Source organism: Garra rufa, chromosome 19, assembly GCF_049309525.1.
Source record: "Garra rufa chromosome 19, GarRuf1.0, whole genome shotgun sequence".
Taxonomy (NCBI): Eukaryota; Metazoa; Chordata; class Actinopteri; order Cypriniformes; family Cyprinidae; genus Garra; species Garra rufa.
This window is the reverse complement of record NC_133379.1, coordinates 12,344,128-12,370,671: the sequence shown is the minus strand read 5'-3', so window position 1 is coordinate 12,370,671 and position 26,544 is coordinate 12,344,128. Positions and strand designations below refer to the sequence as shown.

The 26,544-nt window shown below is 36.2% G+C and overlaps 1 protein-coding gene across 1 annotated transcript in view; it reads left to right on the top strand.

The window, feature by feature from the left end:
• The window catches only part of fstl4 (follistatin-like 4), a 264,025-nt gene that overhangs the window by 150,215 nt on the left and 87,266 nt on the right, over window positions 1-26,544 (top strand). Inside the window, exons 5-6 of the mRNA XM_073824962.1 lie at window positions 5,908-6,089; window positions 8,688-8,808. Coding sequence (XP_073681063.1) covers window positions 5,908-6,089; window positions 8,688-8,808 — 303 coding nt within the window. The remainder of the gene's footprint in view (window positions 1-5,907; window positions 6,090-8,687; window positions 8,809-26,544) is intronic.

Below are 26,544 nucleotides of genomic sequence, written 5' to 3'. Positions count from 1 at the left end.
TAAGCTTCTGTATGAGTATAAATTGGGTTTATGTAGATTATATTCAATGTATTCACCATAACTGATTGATCATACATGTCCATACATGGCATCCTGCTGTGTAACTGCAGTCATGGATGAACTAAACATCACTGATCAGTTATTCATCACAGCAGGGCTTCACGGGCGTCCTATACGGCTGCTGAAACACTCAAGAGCAGAAGAGCTTCTGCTGATTACACTGTGAAATACGCTGTTTGATTAGATAACACATCTTTACATTCCTATCAAGTCTTTATTAGTCACACAATATGCCAATGAACCTTTCTTTCTTGGTAGAAAAGACATGTAAATAGAAATGAGATAAAGGTCAGAAGACACGGGTTCTAAAGCTCCAGAGAAATCAGACGAGCTTGCGATCTCTCGTTCTGGACGGTCTAAAGGCCACTGGGTAGCAACAGGACAGAGAGATAAAGAGAAACGGATGTGACTGAACATAATAGAGCACTGAATCAGTCACTGATGTTTTCTGTGGTTCAGTGTTTTAAACCAGATCTCTGTCAACATGCCATTTTAGCATCTGCTTAGTCTTGTGATTTGACTATGCTCTTTTTTTGTTGTTTTTCATAAAACTTACTTTGTTTAAAAGTATAAGTATCAAGCTTTCTCTAGATAATGTATATCTCTCATGTCTCTGTGTCGTGTATTCGCTAAGTTTCAGTTCTAAATGAAGATCACGGAGACCAACGCAGCAGACAGCACACCCTGTGTATTTTCTTTATTTTGCAAAAGCACAACAGTTTGTTGTTGTTATGAACAAATAAAAGTATACTCTTTACAGATTCAATTGATGTATTGCTCTTATCTGTACGATCAGAAATTACTGATTAATTGAAGTTCCTTTTGGGGTTGTCATAGAAACTGGCACGTTTGTCAACCCCAGAGGGTTAATCTTAAAGGGGTCATCGGATACAAAACTAACTTTTACATGTTGTTTGAACATTAATGTGGGTTGGCAGTTTGTGTACACAACCACCCTACAATGATAAAAATCCAGCCAGTGGTATTTTTTTTTTTATCTTTAAAAGTAATATCCCCTTTTTAAAATCAGGTCATTCTAAGCTTGTTGTCATTGTGACGAAACACAGTTGATTGACGTGAGCATCTTACCTAACACCCGCCCTCACCGAGCTGAAACAGTCCGAATACGATTGCCATTGTGTCGACTCAGGTGCAGAGGAAGACTCTAATTGAGCGATTGAGGTGTTCTGTTGTTGGATGTAATAATGAACATAGCAGTCGTCATTTACTCCCGACATCTGAGCCACTTAAGAGGCAGAGTACAATGTTTCTTTCATTTTTAAAAGGAAAGCGCCGATCTCAATCTACATATGCAGCTATGTTCATGTGAATCAATCATGATGCAGCTTCACCCACAGCAGAAGTGAGTATAAGGTTTTTTATGCATCTTTGCAAATGGCCTTTCTTAATAATGTGCTTGTTGGCAAGTTTCACCGATAAACGCAGCTAAATGCAGCTAAACGCTGCTAAATGCGGCTAAAGTAAACATTACAGATCCTAATCCCTCAGCAGAGAGGGGCGGGGTGAGCAGAGCTCATTTGCATTTAAAGGGCCCATGCGATAAAATGAGCTGATATTTTGCAGAGCTGATTTTGACAAGGTAAAGGGGTGTTTTTTGCACTACTATTGAGAATTTTTAACCAAAGTATATTAGAGACTTTTCATTAAGACCCTAAAGAATCATATGAACTTGTGGGAAATGGGCATCTGATGACCCCTTTTAAACTGAGTTGAGTTTATAGTGTGCTGAGTCTATATAAGTGGCATCTTAAGCAGATACATTCAAAACATGTTCTTAGTTGTCATGCATATTTACATTGTGATAGAGCAGGGTACTGACAGTGCAGTTTTATGCATGAACACTTGGATAACACAATGTTTAGTGAACATTCATGCATTCAAACAAACTCAATTTTTTATCTAGCAATGCAATGTAAGTCTTCTACCAATATGATTGCTCTCACTAAAATGTGTTTCATTGTAGATATTTGTGCGTGTGTGTGTGTGTGTGTGTGTGTGTGTGTGTGTGTGTGTGTGTGTGTGTGTGTGTGTGTGTGTGTGTGTGAAAGTGAAAAAGAACAAGAAGAGCTATAGGTTAAGAGACCTGTGTAAGACCTTTCATGGAGAAAAAAGGAGATATTTGAGGATTAACTCAGATTTATGGCATGCCATAACAATTTGTACGTTTCAGCACTGACCTTTCCTTTAGCACTCGAGTGATAGATGTACTTCATTACCATGTTTGAAAAGTACCAAACGGAACACCTTCCTGTCAGAGTTGTCTGTGATTGATCAGGGCGGGATTGTGGGTAAAAAGAGGAGGTTTGTGTGTGAAGGCAACCCTGATGTCATGTTAACAGACAGGCTTGACATTGAGGGTATGTACTGTACAAATCTGTGCTGCAGAAAACACAACGTTATCCTTTAAATGCCATAGCAGAATATTTTCCCCATAATCACAAATGTAAAGAATAAGCTCTAATATGTCTGTAGCAGATGTAGTTTCTATTAATTTGATATTTTAGTGGGAAACAATAATGAAATGCTTTAAGTAAGAGAATGTTCACACATTTATGGCCTAAAAATAACACTCGGCAAGTGCCAAACGAGAGAAAAAATAAGTGTTAAGAGTAAATTAAAGTGTTACTTGCCAGTTTGCCAGTCCCTTTTTTTATTAATTCTAACAATGCCTGGGAAAGTGATATGTAATTATATAAATTTTTAATATAATGCACTGCGTGTTTCAGAGTGTGATCTTTTCAGGTTTTTTTCAGTGTCTTATAATGTGCATTTGAAAATGCAACATGTGCCAAACTTTCTTCCTAGATTGTAATAAGAATAGTTTCTAAATCTGTATGCAAATCAGCAAAACATATTATTAGTATACCATTATAAATTAACATGATTATTATGAAATAATTCACAGGTCAATAATAACATTAATTATTTCATTTTAAAGAAAGAATGCACATACAGTTTTATGGCTGGTAAATATATAATACTCGTAAATGGCTACAGGGCCTTTTTGCAACACCAGGAAGGTGGTACAAAATGTTCCTGGTGTTGCAAAAATGCCCTGTGGCCATTTACGAGTATTTATTTATGTGAGCATTTCACTCTGCTCCTTTAAACACGCCATCACAACAGTTTGATAGGCATTTTATCATGATTTTCGTGTATCTGACTGAGTTATGCTTAAAGTATACTTGACTTATCGTGTTTCTCTTAGCTCTTATCTCAGTGTGTGTGCATGTCGAACAGCGTGTGAGTACCTAATTGAGTTCTCTTTCACAGTTTAGCAACGCTTTACAGCAGTCTTATTAATTTTGTATGTTATATCAAAATGAAAGTTGCTAACATTTTTGTACTAGTTTTGCTTTTAAACTTGCATTCACTGTCCATCCCTATAGGTCACAGGACACTAACATTAGTTTAGCTAGCTAAATGCAGTATATTAAACACAATCAACCACTTAAAGAGGACTTTTATTAGCCTGTTAGTTTTATTAGTTCATTATGATCTATAAAACAAATAGTAACATCATTAGATGTTTATGATAATGAGTTGTGTTGTGTTCACATGTTTGTAGGTAATTCACACTGAACATAAAATGTGAAATTTATTACTAACTACACCACTTTACAGCAGTGAGCTACTGTATGACTAATGGAGTTTAATTTTTAATTCTTCCTTAAATTCGCATTACAGTGCTGCATCCCATTTTCTATCCTCAACACACATTCTATTCAAACTGTGCATTTTCATTTCAGTTCAGCAAGTTAGTGAGTGTGACTTATTTCATAGAAACTCTGGCAACATACACAAGGCAACTAAATGTGGTTGTCATTTAGTTTAGTGCTTAATTCTTTTTCTGTACACGCACAGTTCAGAAATTTACGGGACAACCGCATCCTACAACCAAATTGACTATTGAAAAAATGCAGGTAGTGGCAACCACATATGCAGAAATGATAAGCAAACCGCAGCGATGCTTGTTGCAATAGTGCTGTCATATTTGACTACAACATGCCATATACCTATAAAATGCTCTCACACGCTTATTATTTTGAAAGGAGTAAAATGTGCATATGTGATTTCAACAACCAGATGCATTTACACTTGTCCAGTTTCGTCTGGAATGCGGCCCAAACCGCCTCCTGAAGCGGTTTGAGCGATCGGATTTTAATGCGTCTCGAAAGTGTTCCGGGGGGCATTTACACCTGGCCTTTTCACGATCGGATAGCTATCCGATCAGAGAAAATGCATTAAGTGACTACACTGTAAAAAGTTTTCACCAGTTTCAACTTAAAAACTTAAGTTTAGCAGCTGCCTTAAGATTTTAAGTTAAATCAACTTAAGTCATTGAAACTCACAAGTTATATCAACTCATTTTTATTGTAATAAGTTAAAATATTTTAAGCTGATTTAACTTAAAAACGTAAGGCAGCTGCTGAACTTAGGTTTTTAAGTTGAATCTGGTGAAAACTTTTTACAGTGCCGATGTAAACAGGCCAGTGCAAGAAATCACAGGATATGATTCAACTCATTAGTGTTGTCAGATCTTGCTATAAAAAAACAGAAATAAGAACAAGCCCATCATGAAATCAAATCTAAATTTGTTATTTTAAAAATAAGCCACATACTAAAATATCACGATCGACACCTGTCTACTTTATTTATTAACTCCATATAATGGACCTAAGCCCAAACAAACAAGCCCAAAGATGTTTAACAATAATAAGTGGACATGGCAACACATTCCACCTTCCAAATAAAACCAAAACATGCCAGCTCTGTCACTGGTGGTTTCTTTAAAATAAACTCTGCTTAAAAAAAACCTGCTAAAACCAGCTGGTCTTAGCTGGTTTAAGCTGGAAGTAGCTGGTTTTAGCTGGTCTCCCAGCCTAGCCAGGCTGGTTTTAGCAAAACCTCTCTAAAACCAGCCTGCTGACCAGCTAAAACCAGCCAACCAGCCTAGGCTGGTTTTAGCTGTTTTTTTTTTTTTTTTTTTTTTGTTTTAGCATGGAACGAATATAACCAAATGCAGAAGATGCCAAAATGTTGCTATGGTACAGTTTTGAGAGTGAGTTCTATTTTGTGCACAAACAAAATTGTAATTTATGGGATTTACTTCCATATTTAAATGTGATGCCACTCCTGAAACTTTACAGTGTGTATTGGTTCACCACAGTTTCTACTGCGGTGGTCAGAAGTTGCCGGCAGTCAGCCTAAGTTACTGTTGACTGTTTTCTTCATTAGACGTAGTGAGACTCCTCTCAGCGGGCGGCTCTGATCCGTCATGTAGAGGAGTGTCACCTAATGACTTATTCATATCATATTTCCTCCTCTCATCAGTCGAGCAGAGCTTTGTATACACTGTCGTCTGTGCTGCCTCCGTGCCGGATACAAGAAACAATCTTCCTCCCACTCGAGGGGTCTTAAAGAGCGGCTCAGCGGGTGGGCTGTGTTTGCATAATTTTATTGCCAGTAAGGAATAAACAGTCACTACCACACTTGATTAATCATGGTTCTCATTTTCCCCGTCGTCTTTTATAGACATAAGTGCTGCGGAGCCGCATGGGAATTAATGTGACAGTTTAAAACATGCTTGCTAATCCCTCACCGCCGAAAGAAGCTGCGATACAGCTAAAGTGTCTAAACGAGAATGTTTACCTTTTGTCTTTCGGTGTAAATCGCAGGATTACAGTGAATTAATTGGGACCCCTGCACTGAACGACTGTCCAAAAATGCAAATCGCAAACACGCGTCCGTGCATAAATGCAAATGGGCTTCTCACTGCTTTTGGTCATATGCAGCTAATTCAATTCCTCTGGTGTGGCTTTACAGGCGACGTGTGCACCATGGCGGAGTACAACAAGCTGAAGAGCATGCTGTTGGACATGCAGCCCAGAACCTCAACGGACGGCCAAGCAAACGCCATGGACCAGAGGAGGATCCTGGTGGACACCATGTTCAAGTATATAGACAGAAACCAGGATGGCCGTCTGAGCAGTGAAGAGCTGGCAGAGGTGAGTGGACCCATAATATTGATGTTCAAGAAAATATGGAGGAATATAAGTGTACTTTCACCCGGTCATTTCACTTCACTCTGAACGGGTTTACTTTCCTATAATGACCACCGGACTGCACATTATCCTGCTTATTACAGCAAATAGTAGGTAATATTTCAGAGAGTCATTATTTACAGAGTCTTACATCATTCCAAACCAATATGCTTTTTTTCTGTGGATCGCAAAGTAGAAGAATCATTATTCTTCTATCCAGTTCAATTCAATTCATAGTAGAGTTGCTTGTTGCACAGCTACTAACTGAATAAATAAATACATAGTCATGAAATATTCATTTGAGAAAAGAAAAAGAAATGTAGTGATTGTGCACTTGTAGTATACTTTAAATTTTGAAAAAAAAATAAAATAAACTGTACCTGCAGATAGAATATTAATTTAAAAAAAATGACCACTGAAATGTATTTAAAGAGAGACGCTTTTAAAAAGTGCACTTTGTAATAATGTCAAATTAAATGTTTTACTTTAAAGTTTTAAATCATTATGATTTAATTTTCTTTTGTCATACTTTAAAGGACCAATTTTCAATATTAATTAGTTGCTTATTAGCATGCATAATGTTGGCTGTTTTTTTTAGTTAGGGAATGTTGAAAAACTCCCATCTCATTTTTCCCTCCTACTTTAAAATCACCCTACACCGCTGTTTTACCCTTTTTTGTAAATGACGTTTGATCTTCTTTGCACATTCAATTTATAAACTCTGGGTCAGTACCTCTGCAGTGATGTAGGATGATTTTGACTCATTAACTCATGAAAATGAGATGAGTTTTTTTGTCATGAACTGGAATACACAGAGTTCAAGCTAGACAACACAAGCATTTGAGGTTAAATAGTATAAGTCATTTTTTTAAGAAAACAACCGATCATTTGGCTAGCTTAGACCCTTCTTCCTAGGCTGGGATCATTTAGAGCCCTTTGAAGCTGCATTTAAACTGCATTTTGGAAGTTCAAACTCAGGGCACCATAGAAGTCCACTATATGGAGAGAAATCCTGAAATGTTTTCCTCAAAAAACATAATTTCTTCACGACTGAAAAATGTCTTGGATGACAATGGGGTGAATAAATTGTAATTTTCTGGAAATCTGGAAGTGAACTTTAATATTAAAGTCCTCTGATTTCATTTCCAATACAGTTTATAATCATGAGTATGAGAGACTAAAAGTAGCGCTGGTTTCATTATCCTCCCCTCCACCGAAGCTCATGTTTAACCCATTTCAGGTTCTGCTGACTCAGTTTTTGGCATTATTGAAATCTGGACCGCACACTGGTTCAGAATGACAGGAGGGTGAACAAATACTGGCAGGTTTTTCATTCTGCAGTGAACTCTTCCCTTAACACCCATATAGCGTGTGTCAACCAATCAGCATCAAGAACAGCAATGTTGCAGAATGTGACCAGTCCTGGGTAGATTACTTACAAATTGTAGACAGTTACGGATTACAGATTACATGATGAAAACTGTATTTAGTAAAGAATTAGGTTACTTATATTAGGAAATGTATTCTGACTACTTTTCGTATTCTATTACTTTTAATCAAACTTTATTAAACAAAAAAGCAAAGAGAAAGAATATATATTCAATTTTTTTATATCAACATTATAAAATACATTAAACATTGCACCAGGGTTTGACAAACTGGGCTTAATGAAAAAACTGCAGTAAGTTTGTAGGTTAATAAAAAAGCTCAGAATTGTTTAAATAATAAAAATGTGAAATAAAACTAATTTAAACACTTGAACACTAAAAATGTAAATATTGTATCTGTTTACTTGCATGTCAATGTGATCAATAATTGATCAGAGAACTCTTAAAAATAAAGGTGCTTTAAAAGGTTCTTCACAACGATGTCATTTTTGGTTTCACAAAGAACCATTCAGTCAAAGGTTATTTAAAGAACCTCTCTTTCTTACCTTTTTATAATCTGAAAGAACCTTCTTTTGCCACAAATAACCTTTTGTGAAACAGAAAGGTTCTTCAGATTTTAAAAGGTTATTTTAAATAATTTTAAATATTAACTTCCACAGTGATATTTCAAGTAAATATTTAATTTTTAGGGACTTGGCTGACAAAAACATTTGAGAATCCCTGCATGAACAAACATTAACAAACATAAAATCAGCAACGACATTACATGCCTAAAGTCTTCTAAGTCGATTTTTTTTTTTCCCCTGACTTTCAGAATCTGAAATTGCTAATAACTTGCATAATTATTTGTTTCATACATGGTCTAACAGCTTCAGAGGTGCTTTTTCTCCTCAAATTAAGAACAAAATTTTAGAATATAGTCTAAGATAAATGGTATGACACACTGTAGGATGTTTAGAAAGGAAATGTTTTAAAAGAATTATGGAGAATCAATAAATTATTAATAATAATTCACTGCCATTGTGTAAATAATATGTAATCATGTAATCCATACAAAATAATCAGATTATAAACATTTTAAAATATAATACACTCTAATTACAAATACTTAATTTTTGGAATCTGTTACTACCTAGCACTGTATCCTAATTGATTTCTTCCTATTCTTTTACAGATCTCTATAAAGGAGCATTTGGAAAATATCTTATTGGAGTGCACCATGCAAGACCTCCTGCGTTATGACGATTACAACAACGATGGTCACCTGACCCTTCAGGAGCTCTACACAGCTTTCCGTGAGTCCTACAGAACAAACGAGCCTCTCTCACCATGTGGCAGATCTGCTGATTTTTTTGTCTGCCAGGCACCATTACGTCTCTCTCTGAAGCGCTTTGCACATTTGCGGCGAAGCAAGCACCTGATCCTTTGGGCCAATGAATGCTAATCATGGCCCGGTGATGAGAGATGAGTGCTTTTGGCTGAAAAAGAGAGATGAGATGGCAAGCCAAGATTATCTCGTATCATCCATCGTCCCACGCCGCATAAAGCAAACGCCCTCATTTCGTTCGTTTCAGGAATTGCCAATGCAATTCACAGTCCCAGTTCCCTGACTGAGCAACTGTGACTAAAATTATCCATCCATTGCACTAGGAAATCAATCAAAGCATTAGAGGTGCCGTGTGACCCTTACTTTAAGATTCAGCTACCGGGGCAAAAAACACGGCTCCATTAAGCAGCACCAGTCGTTAACCTTGCTAATGATGGGTTTTAGCAGGCTGCTTGTTGTCATTATACAGTTCCTTTGCTTTTGTGTCCAGTGTTGGTTCTCAGGTGAGGAGGTTGAGTGTACGAGTGTCGGTGTAATAAAACATGGCATTGGTCAAGCCCTTCTCAAGGTTAAGCGTGTTGCTGCAGTGGGATTTTGGAGGATGTCATCTGGAATGAGGGAGGAAGAATCACTGCTGAAATTGACCGACTCAGGTGTTTCATACAAACAAACGTCCCTGAGGAGATCCCACTCCACGCTCCTCTGTTTGTTCGGCATATTTCGGTCTGTAGGGAAAGATGCAAGTGTTTCCTATAGTTCTTTGTGTAACAAAATCATTTTCATGCTTTGTTATGTGCTTTGCACACATTGTTCAACTGTGAGCTGGAGAGGAAACACACATTCATGAGCTTTTGATTTTCGTCAAACTAGCGACATTTAGATTAGGAAACACATATTATCTATTAAGTGTTTCCCTCAACAAACTACTGATTTGACACGTATTGATAGTAGGTAAGGTAGTTGCTGTAATAGTTATGTTTAGGTATAGTGTAGGGTTAAGGGATCTACAATATGGTCATACAATAATATGTGCATATAGATCTTTTTCCTGAGTAAATGATGAGCGCCGCCACTACAAATTCTAACGTCAGATTGGATGCTCTTCTGTTCTGGTCTCCATACATTGTAAAAAGTTTTCACCAGATTCAACTTAAAAACCTAAGTTCAGCAGCTGCCTTAAGTTTTTAAGTTAAATCAGCTTAAAACTACAATTCATTTGAACTTATTACAATAACAATGAGTTGATATAACTTGTGAGTTTAAATGACTTAAGTTGATTTAACTTACAATCTTAAGGCAGCTGCTAAACTTAAGTTTTTAAGTTGAAACTGGTGAAAACTTTTTACAGTGTAGGAACCCATTCAAATAGTGTCCATCTGTTTTTAATGTAGCTAACGCCAGCAGCTTTGTGTCATTTATACACTCTTTAAACTTTGAGGAGTAAGGCACTAACAAATGACGGTCATTGCGACATTGCAAAGTGATGGTGCTATAGAGCCATGTGCTTTTTAAAAAAATTTTAATAGGTTTAACGTTAGATTAACACCAGAATATACGCTACTTTGACTAGAAACGCTGGAGACTGGACATGCAAAGCATTCTTCAGATTAAACGTCTATAAGTACCAATAAACAGCCAGTAATAGTAATTTAGTAATATGCATGCTAATAAGCAACTAGTAAATAGTGAATAGTCTTCCCTAATCCCTAATTCTGTATTATTCATTTGTTTAGACTACATTGTTATGTTTATTAACATAATAGTTGCTTGCTAAAAATACAGCTTGAAGGGATGGTTGGGCCAAAAATGAAAAGTCTGTCATCATTTACTCAACCTCAAGTTGTTCCAAACCTATTGTTTTTTTTTTTCTTCTGTTAAACATAAAAGAAGATATTTTGAAGAATGTTGGTAACTAAACAGTTGCCGTTAGCCATTGACTTCCATAGTGTGTGTGTGTGTGTGTGTGTGTGTGTGTGTGTGTGTGTGTGTGTGTGTGTGTGTGTGTGTGTGTGTGTGTGTGTGTGTGTGTGTGTTTTTCCATACTATGGAAGTAAATGGAAGCCAAAAACTTGTGCATGGGTAAATGATGACAGATTTTTCATTTTTGGGTGAACCGTCCCTTTTAGCTGGTATCTAGTTTGAGAGCTGGTTAAGACCTTGTCATTAGCTGTCAGTTAGCTGGTCCTTATGTAGCTTATGTATTAATAAACATGTAAATTCATAACATAAAATGTTTGTTAAAATATTACCCAACAAGACTACAGTTAATGCTTTAATTGAACATTTTTGGTTTTGGTATCGTTTATAATTATCTTTTTTTCTCAAATCTTAATTCACCCAAAAATGAAAATTAGCCCACGATTTACTCACCCTCCTGGCATCCTAGGTGTATATGATTTCCTTCTTTTAGACAAATCCAGTCGAAGTTATATTAAAAATTATCCTGGCATTTCCAAGCTTTAGAATTGCATGAGTGGGTGTTTCTCTTCATCAGTCCAAAACAAGTCCAATCAAGTGCATCTATCCATAATAAAAATTGCCACAGCGAATCGATGCATTTTTGTAAGAAAAATATCTATATTTAAAACGTTAAACGCATGTGCCGCTCAGAAGTGACGAACGTAAATGCGCCGTGGAGAGATCAAAACAACGTTCAGGAATTAGATGTACAAAATGAGAATTTGTAAAGAAAAATGGCAGAGGATTTCAATATAAGCCAAGAGGAGACTGGTTTTCCTTTGCTAAATGAAAAGGAAACTTTGCTTCTGTATACAAATGTTGGTTTGTGCGAGGCTTCATCCAGCGTCATCTGCCTGGAAGGACTTCGGTGTATGACCAGTTGGCGCAAGCTAGATTAAAGTGATTATTACATTTTAAATATAGATATTTTTTCTTACAAAACTGCATCAATTCACTACAGGAGGCCTTTATTCATCCCCCAGAGCTGTGTGAGGCACTTTTTAATTATGGATGGATGCACTTTATTGGACTTGTTTTAGACTGATAAAGAGAAACATCCACCCATTCAATTCTATAGCTTGAAATGCCAGGATAATTTTTTATATAACTCCGACTGGATTCGTCTGAAAGGAGGAAGTCATACACTTAGGATGCCTGGAGGATGAGTAAATAATGGGCTAATTTTCATTTTTGGGTGAACTAACCCTTTAAGAATCCTTTCACTGAACTCATCATAATGTATTCTGGGATTGCTTTCAGTAACATGTGATACTGCCATACAATTTGAACTAAAGCAGGTATGCAATTGCTCAGTTTAACCAAATGTTTATGAGGCAGTGTAAGCATCTGGAGAGGTCATGAAAAGTCATGGGAATTCATCAGTCATATTAAAGTGTGGGAAGCTCACTGTACATTAAAGTTTATTCAGACATGAAGTTTATTAGAGCAGATCATGCAGCAAATAAATACGAGTAAAGCTCATATAGCATTAATCTGAAAAGACTGCAGCTTGAATTAATCCGACAGTGCTGGATTTTAGTGCTTTCACTAAAAATAAATCATATAAGCCCAGTGATAAATCTAAGTTTCTGGGACAGAAATACAACCGTAGAAACTAAAAAAAAAGAGGAATTATGTATATTGATCATAGGTAGGGTTAGTGATTTGAACAAACTCCTAACATTAACACTGCTGGACCATAAAACAGATGGGAAAATCCCACAAATGCACACTAAAGAAGAGGTTACACAATTCTCACTGTTAATTAACTATTAACTCTGGCTTTTGCCTCAATAAACTCTTACTTTGCTACTTATTAATAGTTAGTAAGATAGTTGTTAAATTTCGGTATGGGGTGGATTAAGGGATCTAAAATATGCTCATGCAGAGCCATTAATATGTGCTTTAAAAGTACTAATAAACAGCCAACATACTAAGTTAAAAGTGAGAACTGGGGGGTGTTCCATAAAACAAGTTTACCAAATAAGCCAGGCTTATTTCAGTTAGTCTGACTTATTGTCACTTGATTAGGCTCAAAATAACTGAAATAAACCTGACTTATTTGGTAAACTTGTTTTATGGAATACCCCCCTGGTCTTAGTGTTAAACCATATCTTGATGGTTTGTAGCTCTCGTACAAACACACGTACAGTAAAACATTTATCGGCTGGAGAACACTGTAAACAACCACCCTTGTGAAAAAGAAGTAGCCTAGCTCAGGGTTTCTCAACTCTGGCCCTCAAGGTCCACTTTCCTACAGAGTTTAGCTCCAACCCTAATCAAACACATCTGAACAAGCTAATCAAGGTCTCCAGGATCACAGGCAGGTAAGTTTGATCAAGGTTGGAGCTAAACTCTGCAGGAACTTGGACCTTGATTGCCAGTGTTGAGAACCACTGCTCTAGCATACTTTTAAAAAGAGTGCTTATTACGGAAATAATATTATTTAAAAGAATATACTTATGCATGAACTGAATGTTAAGTTCTCAAACAGATAATTTTATGTCGTTTATAATTAAATGAAAATGTATTGAGGTTTAAATTTGAATATTAAGTGCATTTAGCTAAACTTTAGTCCACTTTTTGAAATACATCTTTATATGTAATTTAATACTTCTATTGTCGTTGACATATTGCTAAAGTGTGCTGCAACGTACTGACAAGCACTGATGGTAAACTGAAATATATTTTAATGTCATTTCCATTGAAACTTGTATGTTATATTTAAAGGGGTCATCGGATGCCCATTTCTCATAAGTTGATATGATACTTTAGCGTCTTATTTTGAAGTCTATAACATACTTTGGTTAAAATTTCTCAATGGTAGTGAAAAAAATAACACTCATTTTACCTTGTCAAAATCAGCCCTTTTTAGAGCAAGCCATTCTGTTGCATGTTCCTTTAAATGGTAATGAGCTCTGCTCACTCCGCCCCTCTCTGCAGTGGGATGACGAGCCGTACTGTTTATTTTAGCCGTGAAACTTGCTAACTAGAACATTATTAAGAAAGGCTATTTGCAAAGATGCATAAAAACCTTTATACTCACTTCTGCTGTGGGTGAAGCTGCATCACGAATGATTCGCATGAACGTTGACGCATATTTAGATCGGGATCTGTACTTTCCTTTCAAAAACGAAAGTAACGTTAATCCTCTGCATCTTCAGTGCCTCAAATGTCGGGAGTAAATGACGACTACTATGTTCATTATTACATCCAACAACAGAACACCTCAATCGATCAAACAGAGACATTCTTGTCTTCCTCTGCACCTGAGTCGACACAATGGCGGTCGGAGTCGGACTGTTTCAGCTCGGTGAGGGCGGTTCTAAGGTAAGGCGCTCATGTCAATCAACTATTGTGGGAGCGGTCTCTGTTGTGCGTCGTCACATCGACCAGAAGCTGAGAATGACCTGATTTTAAAAAGGGGATATTACTTTTAAAGATTTAAAAAATACCACTGGGTGGTTTTTATCATTGTAGGGTGGTTGTGTACACAAACTGACAACACACATTAATGTTCAAACAACATGTAAAAGTGAGTTTTGCATCCGATGACCCCTTTAAATATATTTCTGTCATGACAACTCTCGGAAAAGTTTAGCATGGTAATGGATAATAATGTTAATGTATTTGGTCTTGGCGGAATAGATCTGCCACATTGCTGTTGCTGAATTGCGGCTGCTGTTGGTTATTGCTGTAGTTGTAGATTATTGCTGCTGCAAGCAAGTATAGGAACTTGCTACTGCATATGGCGATATGGTGCTGTGAGTATTTAAGACATACTGCTGCTGCACAAATAGCATAAAATAACCCGTAGCAGATCTATACAGGTGGAGCTGGGGAAGGTGGAGGGTTTCAGAGGAACTCTGAAAGCGCACTGCGAAATGCCCAAGTGAATGCTACCAGCAATTTAAATGTAAGGCTGCAAGCTCATTGGTTGCATACACAACATGAACCAATCAGCTTGTGCCAAGTCGTATAACTCTGTGATATCATCAATTACTTTAAACACCCGTCAGCCTGCGCCATCTAGTGTTTCATGGCAGAACTAGGCATTTGTATGATAAAGTTGCAATGTATTGCATTTAAATTATATTCACTTAAAATGTAATATCAAATAACACACTACAGTTAAAAAGGTAACCCTTTAGGGTAACACTTTATAATAACTACACACTATGAGTCATTAGTTAAGCATTGGTAAATAGTTAATTAATCATTTATAAAGCATTATTCCTACATTAATAGACATTTGTAAGCAGTTTATAAATACAGCTATAAATGCTCTATTCTTGTTTTATAAGCATCTGTATAATGTGCTTAATAACTGTATGTCCATACTTTATTAAGGATCAGTTAATCATTTCTAAATTAAGCATTACATTATTTACAAACCGGTTAGTTAGTAGCAGGGATGGAAATTAACTTTTTTGTCCACCGGCCAGTGTGGCTGGTGGATTTCAAAATCTACCAGCCACTAAATGTTTTTACCAGCCACTTTATGTTTTTAACCGACAATGTGTAGCTGCATGTGAAAATTACTACTACAAGATCTACTATACTTGAGCAGTTTATTTAATCTCAAGTCTCAATAAAATACTGACATTTTCACCGAATTTTTCTATCATGATACAGAGCTATCTTCACAACTACACAACTTATAGCCCACATACTATAACAGCCTAGATATTTTATGTAGCCTAATTTGCGCGCATTGGGGAGTCGCTCTCTAAATGCAGGGTATTAAAGTTGCTTTTGAATGCGCGTGCGCGTATTACTTTTGGTTTCGTTTTTACTGTAGCGCGAAACTCTCTGCAGCATAGAGCGTGCATTCTAAAATACAAGAGATTACTTAACAAAACCATTTGGGTGGACACCAACGGGATTTTGAAAAGCGTGTCCCCAGTGGAAATTACGCCCCGTGTGAGTGGAACTCTGCCGCCGAGTTATCATCTGATGTGAATGAATGCCGCGTTGTACAGTATTTTGAGAAAGACGCGCCATGAATTGCATCTGACAGAATGTGCGCTGTAGCATGAAATACAATATATTTCTTCAAAAGCAGATTGTAAAGATATTTTAACAGACCTCTTAATGCCTGTGATGTATCGCCACATTTTTTTGAAGGTGTGCCTCCGCTAAAAGTGTCCGCCGTCTTCTTCTTCTTCTTCTTCGTGTGTTTTAACGGCAGTTCGCAACCAACGTTAAGGTGCATTACCGCCTCACGCCGTCTGTTAGTATGTTATTTTTATTTACCCGCCACGGTGGCCGGTGGGTGAAGCGAATTTACCCGCCACAACACAAAATCACCCGCATTTGGCTGGTGGCGGGTGCTAATTTCCATCCCTGGTTAGTAGTTGTAAGTGGTTCATGAGATCATTTAGAAAGTGTTAGTAAATGATTCATAAACCATTTGAATGCACATTTATACATATTATTATTCAGACATATATTAACAGTTAGTCAGTGTGTTAATAAATGCTTTAGTAACACATATTCCTACTGTAACTCATAATTAATTCAGGCAGTTATAAAACATTTACTAGCTGTCAGTTAATGGTTTTTGTGAGCTCATCTAAAGTGAGGACTATTTATGCTTTGTAAAGTGTTAATAAGTTGAGTTTTACAGTTTTGAAATCCATTCAGCCGTTCTCCTATGCTATATCGGTCTCATAGGATTCAATAATCTATGCTAAGCTAACAGGAGAATGACTTTTGTAAACACTTTACAAAGCATAAATAGTATGCTATCTGACATACAAACACAAAAAAATACAGTGCGACACGAAATGCTTACAATATGCGCATCCGGTGTGCGGAATGATACGCTTGAAGCAACACAGAGTCACAGCACGCAGCGCTTTGCATTAAAAAGTTCAAAACACAGAGGGAAGAGAAATTGATGCATAGTTCATTATATCTGTACAACAGTTTATTGAGCTTTTCTTTTAACAGTTTTAAATTTCAGTTACTGTGCGCATTAAAAAATGTACAGTCTTTTCTACTTCTGTGTTTTGTTCTCACAGACATCCGGTAGCAAGTAACATGATTTTAGCAACAACATTAAACTCCGGCACAATAAAGTCCTTTTATGCAAAATCATAGACATTCATCCACAAATCAAGCATAATAATGGGAACACAGAGTGATCTTGGAGAGAACCACAGCGGAGAGAAGAGTTTGTGTAAACTATAATGTAAGGACTTAAATATTCATACCGTACATTAAGCTATGGTATGGCTTCAGAAGACTTGGAATATAGTGCACGCATTGTGCTTTATAATGCTTTCATATGGCTTAACGGTAACACAGAATAATATGTACAATATCGAATTTCATATAAAACTCTTATAAAACAACCCTCTTATAACTTTAAAGTTATTAAAGTGTACCCGATCTGACAAAGAATGGTAGTATTAGAGCTGATGCCCGATATGAATCCCTACTTTTAATATTTGAAAAACACAACAAGTGCACATTTAATCAAACTAATCACACTTGTTTTTCACGAGGGCAGGAGGGGACATGAGAAAGAGTGAGCACGAGGAGCAGATTTCACTGTGACTGAAGCATCAGTCTGTTTTCACGGCTCCCATTAACACTGGAATTATAAAGACGTTTAGCTGCACTGTCAGTGGCCGTCTGCATTAATCCAGAGTCTGCATGAGAACCAAAAAATGAGACACCAAACCCTTCACTAGTAACTATCCTGAGATGTGACACCCAGACAGGACAAATATAAGAGCCTCCAAAAAATAATCACCGCTACCTGCTGAAACTAACCAGCCGAAGCCTGACCGGCTGAGATAGACGATCGATGATCAGCGACAAAGAGTCTTACTGTCAAAGAGGCAGAGATAAAGAGCAGCTGGGTGCGGGAACGAGTGAACGGGTGTAATTGCTTGAGAAAGAGGTCCCACTGAGAGCAGGGCTCTTGTGCCTGACAGCGGTGCTGAAGGTTAGCACGTCTCTCTGTCTGTCCCGTCTGACCGATCTCAGCAGCACAGCTCATCCTGGCAGGTCAGGCGAGGTTTTTGCATATCAGAGGGGGTCGCAGGTCTCACTAGGGGCTAAATTACTGAATCGGACAAGGAGTTAATTAAACATGTCGAATGGAGAAACTAGCTCTGCTGTCAGCACCTCACTTTCTCACTGAAGTAAACCTCAGAAGTGACTCATTTGAATTGAAGCCGCTCTAGACGCCACACAAAACTGGATTTTTGATTCCGGTCAAGTCTGATAGCTAACTATTGAAGTTCTCAAATAATGTCTGTTAATACATGGCACGTGTAAATATTGTCTCAAATAGTCAGTTATTATTAACATGAGCATACATAGCTGACATTTTATTGTGACTCGTTTTCAATCTTGAATGAAAGTTTTGTTCCAAAGTGCATTCTGAGATAACCCTTGTGAAAAAGTACACTTCAGGATACTTTATTGAATCACTTTAGCATAATATGTGACCCTGGACCACAAAACCAGTCTTAAGTAGCACTGGTATATTTGTAGAAATAGCCAAAAATACATTGTATGGGTTAAAATGATCAAGATTTATTTCATGACAAAATTCTTTGGGATATTAAGTAAAGATCATGTTCCATGAAAATATTTTGTAAATTTCCTACTGTAAATATATCAAAACCTAATTTTTGACTAATGTGCTTTGCTAAGAACTTAATTTGGACAACTTTAAAGGCGATTTTCTCAGTATTTAAATTATTGTCCCAAAATATTGTCCCATCCCAACAAACCATACATCAATAGAAAGCTTATTGATTTTAACTAATTTTATGATGTATAAATGTCAATAAAAAAACTCAACCCCTATGACTAGTTTTGTGGTCCAAGATCACTTATAGTTTAAAAGAATATACTTAAATATGAACTGAACTAGTTGCATGTTTTTGCAATTAAATGAGAATGTATTACAGTTTAAATTTATATTAAATGCACTTTAACCCCACTTAAGTAGGACTTAAAGGAGTAGTTCACTTTCAGAACAACAATTTACTGATAATTTACTCACCCCCTTGTGATCCAAGATGTTTATGTCTTTTTTTCTTCAGTCGTCAAGAAATTATGTTTTTTGAGATAAACATTTCTGGAAATTTCTTCATATAATGGACTTAAATGGTGCCCCGATTTTTGAACCTTCAAAATGCAGTTTAAATGCAGTTTAAATGCGGCTGTGAAAGGGCTGTAAACGATCCCAGCCAACGACGAAGTGTCTTGTCTACCGAAATTTTCGGCCATTTTCTTAGAAAAATATATTTTTAGATACCTTTTAAGCACTGAAACTCGTCTAGCACTAGGGCTAATGCGCGTTCGCGTCTATACGTTCTACGTAATCACGTCGAAAGGTCACGCGTGACGTATGCGAAACTACAGACCCAGTGTTTACTTCGTCGGCTGGGATCGTTTACAGCCCTTTGAAGCCGCATTTAAACTGCATTTAAACTGCATTTTGAAGGTTCAAAAATCGGGGCACCATTTAAGTCCATTATATGGAGAAATTTCCAGAAATGTTTATCTCAAAAAACATAATTTCTTGACGACTGAAGAAAAAAAGACATAAACATCTTGGATCACAAGGGGGTGAGTAAATTATCTGTAAATTGTTGTTCTGAAAGTGAACTCCTTTAATTACATTTTTTACATGTAATTTCATAATTATTACTTTAAAGTTGTTATTAAAGTGTACTGTTTAAAGGGTACAGCACACATTTGTTATGATGAGGTTGCAGTTTAGTTACAGTTATGTACAATTACAATTATGATTACAGTTATCAAGTCAACACATCAAACTAAGTGTAATTTAGAGGTTGGCAAATTTTTGAGTACACATTTTAATTTGTGCACTTTGTAATAAAGTCAAACATAATCATGAAAGAGTCTCTCTTTAAGGAATTTAAGTGGCCTTTAATTGAATTAATATTATATTATTTGCAACTAATTTGCAAAAAAAATGTACCACGAGTGCAGTTTAAATACAATTAAGCAGACTTCTTTTTCACAAGGGACTGTAAGCTGTTTATGTTGGTGAATAAAGCTAGTGATTACACTCCAGATGCATGAAACACAGACTGTGAGGCACACATTTGTCTTGCGTTTCGCTGCTTTAGGAAATATTCGTCGAATAAAGCCCATTTGTATTCACTCTGGCAGGCGCGTGAAGTTCTTGTTCTTTGAAGTTGTTGTTTACCCAAATCAGCTTTTGTGACTAATTGCACCTGGACGGTTTCCGTGGTAACTAGGGATGCCAGTCGTGCATGTTTAATTAATTACCGCGAGTCTTGAAACGGCTTTAAGTTTTAATGCCCTTTTCTCCTCATAACAGATGGACACAAGCCGCCGCTGTCATTACCGATGTTGTCATGTCCTGTCCTGCATCCATTGTGGCCCGATGTGAAGCGCCAGCTGTCATCCAGAATAAAATCAGCCATGCGTCCTGTAACGCGTGCCACAATGTGAATCATCCAGAAGAGTCTGAGCCACCGCAATCTCTGTAAAGATCTCATTTGTGCAGAGGAGGAGGAGGTGTAAATGTGTGTCTGGGAATTTTCCCAAACCGTAACGGGTTTCAGAGGCTGGCAGAAGGTTTGATAAATGCACTTTTTTGCAGCCTTTATGGATATCTGCGGGCTCGATTCATTCATGAATGATTCCTCTAGTTGAGGAGAGGTGCGCTGCTACTTTACCGAGTGATCAGATGCACATTGATATATCTATAAGCGTAGATAAAATGCAAACCCATTTAAAATTCAATTGAAAAAGAATAGCTGACTCAAATAGGAAGTGCTATTATTGCTTACTTTAAACCTGTATGTGCAAACAGGTTTATGTGCAGCTTTTTTACAGCTCCAAAAACAGCCATAAAATAGTTCAAACGACTTGTGCATTGTTTTCCCAAGTCTTCTGAAGTCACACAGAAAGTAACAGTTTAAAGGGCTCATGAAATGGAGAATCAAAATATTCTTGATATTTACACATATGAGAGGTTACTTTAGAATAAAAACAAAGTTTCAGAATTCAAAAATAACTCCCCTGTCTCAAATATGAATTATTCTTTTGTATGCTTTTGAAACACCCGAATTTAAAATCGGAAGACTTCGGACAAATTCACCCTTTATTTTAAGGACCACTACTAACTATGGCTTCTGTCTCAGTAAACTCCTAATTACTACTTAGGGCTACTTATTAATAGTTAGTACACTCTTTAAAATAAATGTGCTTTAAAAGGTTCTTCACAGCAATGCCATAGAATAACCATTTTTTGTTCCACAAAGAACCATTCAGTCAAAGGTTATTTAAAGAACCATCACTTTCTTACCTTTTCATAATCTGAAGAACTTTCTTTCACAACAAAAAAAAACTTTTGTAATACAGAAAGGTTCTTCAGATGTTAAAGGTTCTTTATGGGACCATTTAGACATAAATGGCATCGTGAAGCACCTTTATTTTTAAGTGTAAGGTAGTTGTTACGTTTAGGTAAGGTGTAGGATTAAGAGATTTAAATATGCTCAGAATAAGACATTAATATGTGCTAATGAACAACTAAGATGCTAGTAATGTGCATGCTCATAAGCAGCTAGTTAATAGTGAAAATTGATCCCTAAATTGAAGTGTTACCGATATAAGAATCTGGAAGTGCATTTCATGATCATCATGAGCTGTGATGCATTTAGTATAAGGACTTGTGTACAGACGTGCTTTGTCCCAAAGTGTTTACTGGTGTTTATACATTAGTAATTCGAGACTAAAAAAAATCAACTTCACACTGTTCCTGTCAGCAATGTGAAAACCATCTGTTCTCTAAATTGTGGTTATTTTTTAGACAGAAAGCAATCAAAGATTGTTCTCTTTATAATCACTGGAGCTGCACAAGTATCAGTGACTAGTTTAAGCTGATCAACGAGTCTCTAATTTGCATTGTGTTTTCAGTGTGTTAGTCATCATGAAAGTATTTAATCATTGTGTGTCACTAGACATGACTATGTGCTGATGCAGTGCAGTGCTTGAACCGTTGATGCTTTAAATATAATGCAGTACTTTCACTATTAGTTCTTCTTGGCAGTTAGTAAAAATGCAGCTTGAAGTTGAAGTTTTCCAGAGAGATCCACATGCTCATTTTATATGCAAAGATTTCAACCAATCACAGAGGTTGGCGTTTCCACTAAAGTGTCACAACAGACATGCCCCTTCCAACAGAGCGTTCAAATCAGAGGCTAAAATCTGAGTAGAAAATGGGCATTTATATCTAAATTATGACTGTTTTTGATGAAAAACATTATAAAATGCATTTCATGACCGCTTTAAGTCATTTTGTAATGATAATCTTCCTCCGGCAAAATATTATTTACAATCACATAGGGTAGCACTGTACCAACTTAGATTGGGATGTAGAAGAAGAAGTTGTTTTATTTGTGTAGTGCCTTTCCACAAGCTTCCAGCTTTTCCAGTAAGGCGAGACACTGCAGGTGAATAGGGTAAATAAATTAACTAATAGTTATCACCTTACTTACACAGTTGATTGATTACTTTGATAATTGCAAACATTTTTTGTATAACAAGTTTTCTAAAATGTTAGGTTTAAATATGCAAATAAGTCATTATATAATGAAATGTGCGCTAATTTGCATACATTTGTAGTACAAAAATCTAAACACTGGATGAAGTCAGTTTCAAAATTCTTGTTTAATTTTTTTACATATTAGAGTCAAATGTTTTTACAGAGGGAATTTTAGGTATCTCATTTTGTCACTCTATAATTCAGAAAATACTTAGAACAGGCTGGAAATTGTATTTATTTATTTTTTTTATAATTTTGGGGTAATAAAATGTATAAAATCAAGCAAAGTATTTATGAACAAATCCCTCTGTAAAGGATATAGACAGGAATTAAAATGTAAAGTCTGGTTTGTGTAAGTGCTACTGAAGTGGAGATCTATGGCTCAGTGTAGAAGAAAAAACTAATTTTGAGAAAAAAGGCTTTAAAAATATGTATTGTAATTGAAATCTATTGACACAAATAGATAAAGTGCTATAAAATAAGAAACACTTAACAGTGTCTTTTGGATATCTTCCTCCTTAAAAGTAAAGGTGCTTCACGATGCCATAGAAGAACCCTTTTTGTCTACATGGTTACAAAAATAACCTTCAACATTTAAAGAATAAGGTTCTTCAGATTATAAAAAGGTAAGACAGAGATGGTTCTTTAAATAACCTTTGAGTGAATGGTTCTTTGTGAAACCAAAAATGGTTCTTCTGTGGCATCACTGTGAAGAACCTTTTAAAGCACCTTTATGTAGTCTGAAATAACACTTTATGAAAAACCAAAAAGCCCAAAATCTCAAACTTGACAGGCGCTTGAAAAACAGCATGTTTGCCTGCAGTAGGGCTGGGCGATTAATCGAAAAATAATCGAAATCGACATTCAGAACCTATAATCGTTAAAATTTTTCCAGGAAGATTATTTCAATTACTTTCCCTTTAAAAAACACTAGCGCTCCGTTCCGTTATTCCACCGACATGTCGATGGAGAGCTTAAACAGTATTTATACAGTAAAAAGTATTTACAGGATATACAAGAGTAATTTTATTTAGAGGAGATACTGCTTATTTTCTACTTTTAATATGAAAAACATTGAAAATTATTTATTTTGTTTCCAATAGTGCAAGTTATTTATTTTCACTAATTTAAGAAAAATGTGACTTTTCGTTTTAAGCAATGCTTGCTTTAATTTCAGTTGTTCAACACTGATGTTCAATTAATAATCATAGATCGTAGATAATGTGTTTCCTTCAATTATTTTAAAATCAAGTAATGCACCCTTCATCCAAAAATCTCTCGCTTGTAATATGTGAACATATTTACTGTACAAAACTTGTCAGTGAACTATGAGGGCAAAAAAATAAATATTATATAAATATAATTAAATATAATTTTATTAATAAATAAAATAATCGTTCATTAATCGTAATCGGGTTAAAATGTTCAATTAATCGAGATTTTGATTCTAAGCCAAATTGCCCAGCCCTAGCCTGCAGTATCTCCTCTTAAGGTTGTTTACCAAAGGAAGTTGAAGAACATTTACAAGTAAATTTGTAAAGTTCCAATTCATTCTCAATCCCAAGCAGTGTTGGGAAAGTTACTTTTAAAAGTAATCCATTACAATATTGCGTTACTCCATTAAAAAATAACTAATTGTGTTACTTAGTTAATTTTAAGGAAAGTAATCCATTACGTTACTTTTGCGTTACGTTTTGTCAAAGTGGAGGCCAGATTTGTAATTCTGCCATGTTCTTGATGACTCCAGTGCTCATCTTTATTATTTTACATGTGAACCGTTTAGCGAACTGTAAAGCAGTTTCCCACACGTTTTGCATTTGCACACACACAAGCGTCGCTGCAGCATTCTGATGATGGCGGAGCGGCTCCCGGCTGTTAGCTGCTCAGCATGTGGGCCTCTTTTATCTCAGCCTCCGACTTGGACTGCATGAAGGAAATAATTCATTACCGTGGCTGCATTGATTTATTCCTTCTGCAGGCCTCAGCGAGTCTGACTTCAAACAAGTGCTTGAGGCGATGGACTGTTCAGCTCTTCCTAGCGCTGCCACCTTTACGCACACAGACACACACTGGCAGCGGAAAGACGCTGTAATCTGCTGAAAGGCTTCAGTGTTCAGCCTCTTGTCACGGAGGCAGAAAATGCTCATGATACAGCAGTTCAGGCTCTGACAGCGGCTTTGTTTACAACTACTTTTCTTAGTTGTAAATTTTCTAATTACTTTCATCTGTAACACTTTATAATACATGTACAGTAACAAAGAACTTATAAATTATTTGCAAACTATTAGTTTGTGGTTTATAAACTGTAGTGTCTACATTGTTGATACATTAATGGGTTATGCACAAATAGTGAGTTCTTCATTCGTTGTCACTGCAATTATGAGTTATTATTATTTAATTGGCTCATATGTACAGGATATAAACCAGTAGTAAAGGAGTTGTTAATGATTTTGAAAGGTAAATAGTTCTTACTTTAGATTAAGTCATAGAAATACAAAACAAAGGCAATAACACACGGCAAAAAATGCTTTTCTTACTTAGATTTTTTGTCTCGTTTCCAGTCGAAATATCTAAAAATTCTTAAATCAAAAAGGATTTTCTAGACGAGTAAAAATTATTTTCTTGTTTTCAGAAAAAATAAGTCAAAATTAAGTGAGTTTTTGTTTAGAACAAGCAAAATGATCTACAATAATCTATTTCAAACAGAAAAAGATTTTTTTTCTCACCCCATTGGCAGATTATTTTGCTTGTTTCAAGCAAAAACACACTTAATTTTGACTTGTTTTTTTTTCTGAAAAACGTCTAGAAAATCCTTCTTGATTTAATTTTTAGATATTTTGGCTCGAAACAAGCAAAAAATCTAAGAAAAGCATTTTTTGCAGTGCATTAATAGGGAGCATTTCTAAAATATTTGCAAATACAGTAAGCATAAATGATCAAATTCACCTTACATATAAACATTACCTTTTATGATAACAGCATCTTTTCTTGCTTAGTGGTTCTCTCTTCAGGTTTATGGGTAGTGTTTAAAAAAAATGAAATAAAATATTTAAAATGAAGTTTGCTCTGGTCTAGTAACGAAAGGTTTATATATTGCTAAAAATCAATTTCTCTGTATCATGATGGATTATCATGACAGCATATTGATCGTATCCTCTGAACAATTTCTCACATTTTTATATGTACAACTGGACTTTTCCACACTGTACAGTCTTCAACTGAATCAAAGAGGGGCTGTTATATAGATTCATGCAGTTTGAGACAAAGAGATAAAAAAATGAACAAAACAGAGGACAAACCAACGTCTTCAGTGTGATAGCAGCAAACTGCATTCATCCAGGCCAACAGGTGTCAGTATACAGGTAATGTAGGGGCGAATAAGAGCCACTGAAGCATAAACAAACATTTACTGGCTGCATCTCTACAGGTGCAGCTCTTCAAACAACATTGTTTTCAGTTTACTGGCTTTTTAGTCTCAATAGCGAGCAGCTGGAGCGGAGCATACCGCTGAAAGGCAGAGCAGTAGATCATCTGCCTTCAGTGAGTGTTTTATCTCTTCCTGATGTCACACTACTGCTGCGGCTCAGACATAACGTCAGGTCCTCCCTTAACAGTACCATTCCTACTTAATCCACTTTGGTGTCTGTAAGAACTATGGAAACTGGTGTTGTCATGATACAGACATGTAGGGCTGAACTCACGAAGAGAAAGCGCAGCTGGTAGTGATACAGTGGCATGCAAAAGTTTGGGAACCCATTGCAGAATTTGTGAAAATGTCCTCCAGGTCCTGCAGATTCTTCAGTTTTCCAGCATCTTTCGCATATTTGAACCCTTTCCAGCAGTGACTGTATGATTTTGAGATCCAACTTTTCACATTGAGGACAATTGAGGGACTCAAACACAATTATTAAAAAAAGGTTCAAACATTCACTGATGCTCCAGAAAGAAACACAATGCTTTTGAACAGGATGAAGAAGTCCAATTTAATTATTTTGTTGAAATATCTTTTTTCTCCCAATTTAGTACTGCCCTTAGGAAGCAACAGAAGATACTTGCATGTTTCCCGGAAGACAGTACAATTTACCTTGATCTTCTAATTCAAAATGTTTTAACCCCCGGCTCTTAATGTATTGTGTTTCCTTCTGGAGCATCAGTGATGTTGTACAGTCGTGG